Raw genomic sequence first — 12,613 nt, 5'->3', positions numbered from 1 at the left:
TTTATTTTTTTATTCTGTGGCAGATAATTCTAATATCTGAAGCTGTCAGGGTCTAAATTTGTTTGTTGCTTCTGCTCTTGTGGTGACTTGTTTTCTTACATTTTTGGTGCTCTAGGATTGTGAGCTCATAATGGTTGCTCTTCATCACTGGCTACTATCCTGGAGGCCTAATGTGAAGAATGCTTTCCTCCAGAAGGATTTGGCATTTGATTCACATAGAAACCAGGAGTTTCACTGGTCTGGAATCACATTAGTCACTTTTGAGGGTTGGATTAATATGGGAGTGTCAGATTCATCTCCATTTGCCACATCATAATGGACATTGGCTTTCAAGGCTGCCTTACCTTTTGCTTGTTGCTCACTGTTTTTCATCTGGTTTTAGCTTACTTTGTGTTTACGGAGGGATTTCTGTTATTACTGTGACACAGTCTAATGAGTACATTCTAAAAGTCTATTTTATCTAAAGACTTCATTGTTTTGTAAGTGCATATCCCTTTTAGACTTTGTAGTTGGGCATGTCACCAAAGCAGGATTCAGTTGCTGGAGTTTAGGTATTGACTGATAGAATGATGTTGATCATGTTAAACACCTTTAAGTCCCCCTGGGCATCCTCCCAATTTCACTCTCAGTCATTCACTCTTCAGGATCAAACTTTGAGCCCTAGGCAAATGACACATTTTCTCTTGGCCAGCAGCCCATGCCATTAGGAATGAAAAGTTTGGCTATTGCCTCTGTGTGCTAATCTGGATGACCTTTTGTTTCCCTGTGGTAGCACTGATAAAAATCAGATTTGAATTTACTTCTGGGAAAGAAAGGTCTGGAAAACAAGTATAGTAACCAAAAAGGCACAGGATTGATGTTTACATCTCAGCATGGCCATTTAGCAATTATGTGACCTGGTACAGATTATTATGTAACTTCTCTGAGCCTCCAAAGTCTCAACTATAAAGAATAACAAAAGCTTCTGCTTAACTGATCACTTACAATATACTAAGCACTATGCTAAGTTTTTTGCATATAGTTCTTATTTAATATTCAGTAACAACCTTATGAGATATAGTTATTATGCCTATTTTAATAATGAGAAAACTGAAGTGTAGAGAGGTTAAGTAAAATTGGGTTAATATTAAGGCCAAATTAAATACTTATTCACTTATTTTTAGAGATGGGATCTCGCTATGTTAGCCAGACTGGCTTTGAACTCCTGAGCTCAAGTAATCCTTCGGCCTCAACCTCTTGAGTAGCTGGGACTACAGACACACACCACCATGCCTGGCATGTTAAGACCAAATTTAAATGAGATAACACATGTAGTATGCTGTGTAAATATAAAGTGGTCAATACATAGCAAATGGGATTATTATGATTATTAACATTTTTTAGATATAAAATTAAGTCTTTTATGTAATATGGACTAAATAAGATTTATTTGCTAATGAATATTTTATGGAGCACTTACTATGGTATTGCTAATGCTAGGGAAACAGGAGAGAATAAAACAAATATGGTCCCAGCACTTAGGGGAACTCCCCTTGGGAGTGAGGGAGATGGATCCATAAACATTTACAATTTAGCCTGGGAAATGCTGTGATGGAACAAGAATAGGGTACTTTGGGAGTCAGCAAAGATAAACCAGATGCCCTCTAGGCTTAGATCTGAAAAGTGAGTTGGAGGTAAGAGTGGGGAGGAAAGGCACAGGTAGCAGCGATAATGAAAGTCTGGAGGGGAGAGAATGCATGCTGAGTCTAAAGAAGTGAAAGTATTTTTGTTTATAGCCTTTTAGGAAAAATATGGAAAGTGAGGCTGGAGAGGTGGGCAGGCACCATATTCTCAAAGGCTTTGTAGTAGGCCCTGCTGCAAGAGTTGGACCTTTATCCTTAGGGCACTGGAAAACCTCTGAAAGTTGTTTACCCACCAGTGATGTGATTTAAAAAGATCACTCTGGCTGAATTATTGGAATAATAACAACAATAGCTTTAAATCCTTATACCAACACTTGGGGGTAAATATTATTATCTTGATTTTATAGATGAAGAAATTAGAACTTAGCTTACTTTACCAACAAAAATTCACACATTTAATAAGAAGTGGAATCATGGATCCATGTCTTTCTGAATCTAAAGTTGTATTGATGTATCACCTTCAACTAGTTATGATTTATTATTGCTTTATGTTTAGTCTGTGAAAAATTCGTACTCACTCTTATAGTATTAGCATATTCTGTGATAGTTTACAAAGCATTTCACATCTTTATTGAATTTAATCTCCTCAAAACTATGAATTAGGTGGTGTTATCTCCATTTTACAGGTATGAAAACTGAGGCTTGAGGTAGGGGACCATCCATGGCCCCACATACCTAGAAAGTGATGGAGGTGGAACTTGAATGCCAGGCTCTTGAAAGATGAAAACCTTTAAAAAAATTTTTTTTTTTAATTTGTAAGAACATTTTTTTAGTAGGTATCTTGTGAACATGCCACACTTTTTCTTGGGTCTGTGCCCCTTTGTTCATTGTGTGAATGTTTATAAGGCTCTTTCCTTCCAGGTTTTGGAGATCATATTCATTGGAGGACACTAGAAGATGGAAAGAAAGAAGCGGCTGCCAGGTACAAAACATGGTTTTAGGTCATTTATGGTGGTAAAATACTTTCCAGCTATCAACTTTAGATTAAGTTTAGGTGAAGGGCTATGCCAAGGCAGAGTAGGAACTAAATAGTTGCCTGATAACAACAATAATACTAGCTAACATTTATAGTTGATGTTTGGACAATACAGGTTTGAACTGCACAGGTCCATTTACATGTGGATTTTCTTCAATAAATATGTTGAAAAATATTTTGAAGAATTTTGACAATTTGAAAATACTTACAAAATGAACCATGTAGCCTTGAAATATAAAAAACATTAAGAAAAAGTTAGGTATGTCATGAATATATAAAATATATGTAGAAACTAGTCTATTTTATCATTTACTACCATAAAATAATATAAAACTATTATAAAAAGTTATAATTTATCAAAACTTATGCACACAAATACTTATAGACCATACATGGAACCATTTGTAGTTAAGAGAAATGTAAACAAACATAAAGATGTAATATTAAACTATAACTGCATAAAATTAACTATAGTATGTATTGTACTACTGTAATAATTTCATAGCCACCTCCTGTTGCTATTGTGGTGAGCTCAAGTGTTTCAGAGTATCTGCTTAAAACACCGTATGATACTAATAATCTTCATGTGAGCAGTTTCTCTAGTAAATTGTGTCATAGTAAAAAGTGATCTCTCTCGGTTTTCATGTATTTTTCATGGTAAGTTTAGTGAAATACCATAAACCTAGAATAACATCATGGAACCCATACAAAGTGCCACAAGTGATGCCAGAAATGTTCCCAAGAAGCAGAAAAAAGTCATGATGTTACAAAAAAAAAGTTAAATTGCTTGATATGTATCATAGACTGAGGTCTGCAGAGGTGGCTGTCACTATTTCAAGAAGAATAAATCCAGTGTAAGGACCATTGTAAAAAAAGAAAAGGAAATTTATGAAGCTGTCACTGCAGCTACACCAGCAGGCACAAAAACCTTACAGTTTTTGTGAAATATCTTTTTCTCTTATCTTGAAAATGCAGCTTTTATGTGGGTGCAGGATTGCTATAAGAAAGACATACCTATAGACTCTAATTTGAGAAAAAAATGAAGTCATCATATGACAAAAAAAAGGCGAAGGACCCAAAGCTGGAGAATTTAATGCCAACAGGGAAGGTCTGGCAATTTTAGAAAGAGGATTGGCTTTAAAAATGTCAAGATAAAAGAAGCAGCTTCTGCTGACCAAGAGGCAGCAGATATGTTCCCAGACACCATTAAGAAAATCACTGAGGAGAAGGGATATGTGTTTGAACAGGCTTTTAATGCAAATGAAAATGCCCTATTCTGGGAAAAAAAGTACCACAAAGGACATTTATTAGTAAGGAAGAGAAGAGAACACCAGGATTGAAGGCAGGAAGGGATAGTCTAACTCTTGTTTTGTGCAAATGCAGTCGGGTTTATGATCAGAACTACCCTTATCTATAAAGCTGCTAACTCCTAATCCTTGAAGAGAAAAGATAAATACCAGCTGCCAGTCTTTTGGTTTGTACAATAGGAGGACCTGGATGACAAGAACCCTTTTTCTGGATTGGTTCCATCAATGCTTTGTCCCTGATGTCAGGAAATACCTTGAAAGTTCTTTTGATATTAGACAATGCCTGGGTCACTTAGAGCCCTATGAACACCAAAGGCATCAACACCAAAGGCATCAAAGTGGTCTACTTGCCCCAAACACAGCATCTCTAATGCAGCCTCTATTAATGGGGGTCAAAAGGACCTTTAAGGCTCATTACACATGGTACTCTATGGAAAGCATCGTCAATGCTATGGAAAAGAACCCTGATGGAACATCATCAAAGTCTGGAAAGACTACACATTGAAGATGGTGTCGTTGTTATAGAAAAATCTGTGAAAGTCATCAAGCCTGAAACAGTAAATTCCTGCTGGAGAAAATGGTGTCCAGATGTTGTATGTGACTTCACAGGATTTACAACACAGATAATCAAGGAAATCATGAAAGAGATTGTGGCTATGGCAAAAATAATGGGGGGTGAAGGGTTTCAAGATAGGGATATTGGAGAAACTCAAGTGCTAATAGACACCATACTGGAGGAATTAACAGAACACAATTTGATAGAAATGAGTGCTTCCAAAATTAGACAAATCTAGCAGAAGTGTTCCTATTATTCAAGAGTGCTTTTGACTTTTTTTATGACATGGACCCTCCTATGATATGGTTGCTGAAACTAAAGCAAATGGTGGAAGAAGGATTGGTACTCTATATAAACATTTTTAGAGAAACGAAAAACCAAAAAAGTCAGACAAATTACAATGTATTTCCATAAAGTTACACTATGTGTACCTGGCTCCTCTTCCACCTCTGCTACCCCTGAGACAGCAAGTCCAAGCCTCCTCTTCCTCCTCCCCAGCCTACTCAGTGTGAAGACAAAGATGAAGACCTTTATCATGATCTACTTCCACTTAGTGAATAGTAAATATTTTATCTTGCTTAAAATTTTCTTAATAACATGTTCTTTTCTCTAGTTTACTTTATTGTAAGGATACATTATATAATACATATAACATACAAAATATGTGTTAATCAGCTGTTTATGTTATTGGTAAGTCTTCCAGTCAACAGTAGGCTACTAGTAGTTAAGTTTTTAGGGAGTCAAAATTTATTTTCAACTATGTGGGTGTCACCACCCCTAACCCTCCCACATTGTTCAAGGGCTAACTGCCCTAAATGCTTACTGTGCACCAGGCATTAAATTACGTGAATTAACTAATTTAATTCTCACAACAACTCTCTGAAGTGGTACTGCTATCTTCATTTCAGAGATGACAAAACTAAAGCAGAGTTTTCTAAAGTAACTTGCCCAAGATCACATAGCTAGTTAAGTGGCAGAGTCAAGGCAGACCCCAGGCACTCTGGGTTTAGAGCCTGTACTCTCCACCAGTATACCATACTGCCTGCTAGACTCATGTTGAATAGTCTCAAGTCACAAATAGGTTTAGTTTATACACAATTTAGTGCATAAGGAAAGGGAAAAAGTAAGGTAGGGGAAGGAAGGCTAAAGCACTAGTATAAGTGTTTTACATGCATTGATTTATTTAATCCTATTAGATTGGTACACCTATGAAATAATTGCTGTTATTTTACAGAAAAGGATATTGAAGTACAGAAGAGTTAAATAACTTGCCAATATTTAGAGTGTTAGCAAGTGGCAGAGACAAGATTTGAACTTTTTCTACTTATACTGTACTGGAGAGATACAAAGACCTACACCCCAGTATATATGCAGCTATATTATACACACACATACTTGTACAGACACACTCACACTTCTGCATTTACCAAACTAAAGTGCTTGGTGTTCCCAGAACAGATCCTACAATTTCATGGCTCTGGGTCTCAAACCTTCTGTAGGAGTAGAGTTGCCAGATTTAGCAAATAAAAATGAAGGATGCCCAATTAAATTTGAATTTTAGATGAATAACAATTTTATGTCCACAGGACATTTGGGACATATTAATACTAAAAAAATTTTTTGTTGTTTATCTGAAATTCAAATTTAACTGGGCATCCTGTATTTTATCTGGCAACCCTAGCCAGGGGAAAAATTCCTGTTAGTCATTCAAGTTCTAAATCAAATGACTGTTCCTAGATTATTTCTCTGGGCAGTTTGTTTTTCTCTTCTGTTCTTTTATAACTGCACCTACATCTATCCAATACAGCGTTTATTACTCTGATTGTAGGAGCTTGATTCTTCCCATTCAGACACTTGATCTCCGGTGGGAAAACTGCTTTATGTTCATATCTGAATTTCCAACCATGGAGATGTTGAGTGATTGAAATAGTTATTGAATAAACATTTACTGAGAGCCAGTAGGTTTAGGAAGAATAGTGAAGGAGAACTACCATTTATGAATTGCCTTCTGTATGTTAAATATAGTGCTGATTGTTGTACAGTATTCAATGCTCACCAAGGCCTCAATCGGTTATAGTCTTCGGCCGCAGGGAGATGACATTCACTTGAAGCCTATAGCCATTTGGCACAAATAACTGATGCCATTTTAGTCTCTGCATCTCCTTGCTGAGAAAGCTGGACCCAGGCCTAGTAGGCGTAAACTCTTGTTTCCATAGAAACAGGAGGGTCTGTACGAGTGAAAGGAGGCAGGAAGTGCAATGTGTACTTCCGGCTTACGCCAGTGTCGCGAGCAACCCGGAAGTTGGAGCCGTGCAAATGCATATGGTGGCTTCCCGCTAGGATGCCGCTGGTGGTGTTTTGCGGACTGCCGTACAGCGGCAAGAGCCGGCGTGCCGAAGAGCTGCGCGAGGCGCTGGCGGCCGAGGGCCGCACGGTGTACGTGGTGGACGACGCGGCGGTGCTGGGCGCGGAGGACGCGACCGTGTACGGCGACTCTGCCCGTGAGAAAGCGTTGCGCGGAGCCCTGCGAGCCGCGGTGGAGCGGCAGCTAAGTCGCCAAGACGTGGTCATCCTGGACTCGCTTAATTACATCAAGGGCTTCCGCTACGAGCTCTACTGCCTAGCGCGGGCGGCACGCACCCCGCTTTGCCTGATCTACTGCGTACGGCCCTGCAGTCCAAGCAGGGGACCTCAGGTGGCGGGCGCGGAGGAAAACAGGAGCCGGCATGTCAGTGTGAGTTGGCGGCCACGCTCTGAGGGCGGGAGACTTCAGGCGGCGGGCGCTGGTATCCTCAGGGAACTGGATGCGGCGAACTCTGTAGTAAACGGGAGAGCCCAGACCAACGTACCTAAGGAACTGGAGCCAGAGGAAACTGGGGGAACAGATTCTCCAGCTTTCGTGACTCCACAGACCGAAAAATCTGCAAAGCCTGTGCCCAGTAGTGCCTTTTATCCTCCCGAACTGCTGGAGGCCCTAACGCTGCGCTTTGAGGCTCCCGACTCTCGGAACCGCTGGGACCGGCCTTTGTTCACCTTGGTTGGCTTAGAGGAGCCGTTGCCCCTGGCGGAGATCCAGGCTGCCCTGTTTGAGAACCGAGCCCCACCACCCCACCAGTCCACACAGTCCCAGCCTCTCGCCTCCGGCAGCTTTCTGCACCAATTGGATCAGGTCACCAGCCAGGTGTTGGCTGGGCTAATAGAAGCACAAAAGAACGCTGTCCCCGGGGATTTGCTCACGCTTCCTGGCACTACAGAGCACCTGAGGTTTACCCGGCACTTGACCATGGCAGAACTGAGTCGCCTCCGTCGCCAGTTCATTTCCTACACTAAAATGCATCCTAACAACGAGAACTTGCCTCAACTGGCCAATATGTTTCTTCAGTATCTGAGCCAGAGCCTGCACTAACCAGGATGGGTAGAGGAAAGCCATGACTCCTAAGGTCCACTGCGTTTTATATCTCTGGGAAGAACAGTCTGAGGGTCTGCAGAGCATGTTGATGTAGTACTGTACTAGAGCTGTTGTGACTGATTCGCTCAAACTTTCCTGACTGTCTCTGTGCTAGGCCTTGCGTTTACAGCATAAGTTGAGACTGGAGAAAATGGAGAACTAGCTTGGAGTATCCTGGCAAATTCCTTCAGAGGACAGAGCTCAGGTGAACAGAAGTTGCTTAGAGTGGATTCTACTTGGGATGTCACACACCATTGTTTTCCCCTGAGTTGTGGGAGAGCAAATTGGATGGATGAGAATTGCTTTAAAACAATTGTGAACAGAAACTGAAGATGGTGCAATTCTTTGTCTGCACCTGTCCTTTTTTTCATACCAAACTTTTTTTTAGTACCATACTTTCTGCTAGTCTCTGTCTTGGAACTGAATTCACAGATAGATCCATTGGTTTCTGTCCTTGGGAGGTTTTGATTTTGTGGAACTGAAAACATAACCACCAGATTACTTCCTCTAATAAAATCTTTTAAAGTAGATTGTCTACTGGAATCTTTTTCATGTAATGTAACTGAATGTTCTCTGTGTAACTTAATGAAACATTTTAGAAACATGTATCATTATGCCTTACAAATATATTTTGATAGTGCCCAGTGAAGACTAGCACTAGTTTTGGTCTAACCTAGAATAATTATATTATGACAACTCCCATAACTATTGTGCTTCATTCTGTATTTCAAGGCAAATGTCACTAAGCTTGTCTTTCATTCTTTCATTGATTTCCAGTGCCTGTGATTTTCAAAAATTGGATACAGTCTTTGCCTTTGAGAAATTGGTGAGAAATACAGACAAGTAAACAGATGATTATAGGATGAAAAGGGCTGGTCAGAGAATGATGACAAAATGCTCTGGGAGCCCAGAAGAGAGAAACATGGTTTTGGAAGGGCTCTAAAAGGAATTTTAACATGGGAACCATCACTCTAGAATAATGGCCAGCAAAGGGCCAAATAATAAATGTTTTTTAGATTTTGTGGGCTATTGGGTCTCTGCACTTTAAGTAAAGAAAGGGGCCTGAATGTGGTTTGTTTTTCTTTTTTGTCATTCTGTCTCTGACTTCTATGTGAATGTGTTTTAATTAAAACTATGTAAATTAGCCGGGCGTGGTGGCTCACGCCTGTAATCCTAGCTCTCTGGGAGGCTGAGGCAGGTGGATCATTTTAGTTCAGGAGTTCGAAACCAACCTGAGCAAGAGCGAGACCCTGTCTCTACTATAAATAGAAAGAAATTAATTGGCCAACTAATATACATAAAAAAATTAGGCAGGCATGGTGGCATATACCTGTAGTCCCAGCTACTCAGGAGGCTGAGGCAGGAGGATTGCTTGAGCCCAGGAGTTTGAGGTTGCTGTGAGCTATGCTGACGCCACAGCACTCACTCTAGCCTGGGCAACAAAGCGGGACTCTGTCTCCAAAAAAAAAAAAAAAAAAAACTATGTGAATTGCATTTAAGATTAACATGTCACAAAGGAGTCTTTAGATTTGCTTTTCAACCACTGAAAAATGTAAAAAATATTTATATCATGCTTTTAAAAGGGCCAAAAAAATAAAATATTTATATATCATGGGCCCTACACAAGCAGGCAGTGGGCTGACTTGGCTCACAGACCACAGTTTGCTGACCCCTGCCCTAGAAGGATAAATAGGAATTTGCCAGGGAGGAAAGAGGAAGCAAAACATTTTAAAATGTGCATGTTCTGAAATTGCATGGAGCTATTGGGTAGATAGGCTGCCTTGCTTGATGGTGTATTCCTTGTTCATCTGGTAATCTGGACCACCTTTTGTCTCTAGTAAACAAAGGATTCGTGTATGATATGGAGATTTGGACTAGGCAACCTCAAAGGCCTTTTCCAACCTTCACTTTCTGATTCTGAACTATTAATAGTTGATGATTAGTTGAGTTGGGTTTAAACCCATGGCCTCTGGATTACCATTCTAATGTCTACTTCATTCTACATTGAAGTAGACTATAATGGTCAGGAAAAAAACTGGTTTGGGAATTAGACTTTTGAGTTAGCAGAACCTGGATTCTGTGGGGCTAAATAACCTCTTAGGAATCAGTTTTCTCATTACATTGTGACACCACAAATAGTATCTACTTTAGGGTTATTTTGGGGATTTATGAAATAATGTATGTAAACCATAGCACAATGTCATATAATAAACATTCACTACATTTTGGTTATTATGGTTACCTAGATCCCACTACCCACCTAAACTTGCCCTGCTCATTTGATTTGCAAGCTTTTACAAGTATTGGAGGCACAAATCTGTCCCAGTTTTGAGGTAGGCGTAAGATGAGGTAGCTGAATAATTTATTTGACACTTAATAAATAAGTTAATTTGCGTATATTTAGAATAGTGTCTGGCCAATAGTAAATGATATATAAATGATATAAATGATAAGTGTTTGCTATCAGTAATACTGTACATGTCAGACATAGGAGATATAAAATAGTGAAGAGTTCTTTTTCTTAAGGAAGCTCCACGTCCAGTGGAGGGAAATGGATAAATAATAGATATAAATCAATATGCTAAATGCAGTAATAGCTATTATACAGTATATGTTATTATGGTGATATGTGGGGTTGTGTGATGGAGAAAGCCAATGGCTAAGGGCCTTCCTAATAGTTATCTTATGAGCCTTGAGAGTTTAAGAGCTTCATCTGGCCAATCTGGTTCAGGTGGATTATGTTACTCATTATTTTTAAAAACACTTTCTTCCTTGGTTGTAAAGATTATATTTAATTGTAGAAAAATTGGAAAATACAGAAGTATAGGAAAACATACACAGTCTCATTATCCATAGATAACTGCTATTATGTTTTGGTACATTTGCTTTTACCTTCTTTTCTCTGTATATATCTGTATAATTAAGAGCAAACTATACCAGCCTGAGGAAGAGCAAGACCCTGTCTCTACAAAAAATAGAAAATTTAGTTCCCACCAATACATGAGTGGATTAATAAAATGTGGTATATGTATACCATCTCATCCATTTAAAAAATGGTGAATTAATACCTCTTGTATTAACCTGGATGGAACTGCAGACCATTCTTCTAAGTAAAGTATCACAAGAATGGAGAAACAAACACCACATATACTTTTCATTAAATTGGAACTAATCAACACGTATATGCACACATGGAAATAATATTCATCAGAAATCAAGCAGGTGGGAGGGGGAAGAGGAGTTAGGTAAATTCACACCTAACAGTTACAATGCACAGTATCTGGGTGATGGGCACACTTACAGCTTTGACTCAAATGGTGCAAAAGCAATTTATGTAACCAAAACATTTGTACCCCATAATATTCTGGAATAAAAAAAGAAAAAGAAAATTTAGCTGGGTGTGATAGCTCGAGCCTGTAGTCCCAGCTATTCAGGAGGCTGAGGCAGGATGATCACTTGAACCCAGGCATTTGAGGTTATAGGGAGCTATGATGATGCCACTACACTCTAGCCCAGGGAAAGAGAGACACTGTGTCCAGGAAAAAAAAAAGCAGCCTATAGATAATTTTGTACCCTAGTTTTTTTATATAACATTATACCATTGAAAATTTTTCATTAACATTTTCAGTGATCATATAACAGTAATCATTTAGAAGCATCATAACTTTTAGAAGTATTATAATTTGATGTTTTCTTCTATTCAATCTTTTCTCCCTAGCTTTAAAACCCAAATGTGCAGAATTTACAGAAATGTCAGACTTTACCAATGATTTTGTTAGGGTAATAATCTATTATTGAATATTTTGATTGTCTTAAGATTTTTCCAGTTGAAATTGTACTCCATGAATGTACATTAATTAAACTGGTCATTTATTAGAATAGATTTTAAGAAGTGGAATTACTAGATTATAACTGCTTTGTTTTGCTTTAAAGTGGATTGCCTTTGATGGTGATTATCCATAAGTCATGGTGTGGAGCTTGCAAAGGTAAGTGCCTCAATCTAAGTTCATACCTCAGACGTGTTGTCAAATGTTAATATTTTTACAAGTACATGAATGGGCCTAAAAAGAGAGAAAGAAAATAAAAAAAAAAAATGTTAATATTTAACAAATGTTAGCACTGCCTCTGGCTCAGTACTACTGATTGCTTTAAGGAATACCAAAGAAATACACTTGTATTTTATGGAGTGAGGTGATTAAGATACAGTATATAGAGTATGAAATTAAGTGCTAAAATGTCATATGGACAATAAATATTAGATGAAGCTGAAATGTAGAGAGAGAGAGACATGAAGTTAGGGCAGTCTTCCTGGAGGAGGTGGGAACCAAATTATTAGAATTATTAATAGAACCAAAGGTTATCTGACTAGTGGCATATGTTCTTTCTGCTGTATCACCTTGACATTTTCCCAATGAGTTTTTTCCTTTCATTTGGTATGCTACACTTAAAAAATTCTAGTTGGAAAAAGAGTGTAAAATCAGTGTAAATAATTAGTGTAATTATATATATATTAGTGCCAGTGTTATTACTCTATTATCTATTGCTTCAATAGAAGTTATTAAAATGTAACTATAAAGAGCAAATAGTAATACTTTAAAAAAAATTTATATGGCATTATCCTTATTTTATAAATGAGGTAAAACT

General features: G+C 38.4%; 2 protein-coding genes across 2 annotated transcripts in view; both read left to right on the top strand.

Moving 5' to 3' along the window:
- TXNDC12 (thioredoxin domain containing 12) overlaps positions 1-12,613 on the top strand; it is a 29,825-nt gene that overhangs the window by 11,313 nt on the left and 5,899 nt on the right. Inside the window, exons 2-3 of the mRNA XM_012776236.3 lie at positions 2,544-2,604; positions 11,903-11,955. Coding sequence (XP_012631690.1) covers positions 2,544-2,604; positions 11,903-11,955 — 114 coding nt within the window. The remainder of the gene's footprint in view (positions 1-2,543; positions 2,605-11,902; positions 11,956-12,613) is intronic.
- Positions 6,095-8,497, top strand: KTI12 (KTI12 chromatin associated homolog). Its single transcript, XM_012776228.3, has one exon. It carries the CDS (start codon positions 6,863-6,865, stop codon positions 7,925-7,927), a length of 1,065 nt encoding a protein of 354 aa, XP_012631682.1. The 5' UTR covers positions 6,095-6,862; the 3' UTR covers positions 7,928-8,497.

This window comes from Microcebus murinus, chromosome 2 (genome assembly GCF_040939455.1).
Source record: "Microcebus murinus isolate Inina chromosome 2, M.murinus_Inina_mat1.0, whole genome shotgun sequence".
NCBI classification, from domain to species: domain Eukaryota; kingdom Metazoa; phylum Chordata; class Mammalia; order Primates; family Cheirogaleidae; genus Microcebus; species Microcebus murinus.
This window is presented reverse-complemented; position numbering and strand designations above follow the sequence as displayed.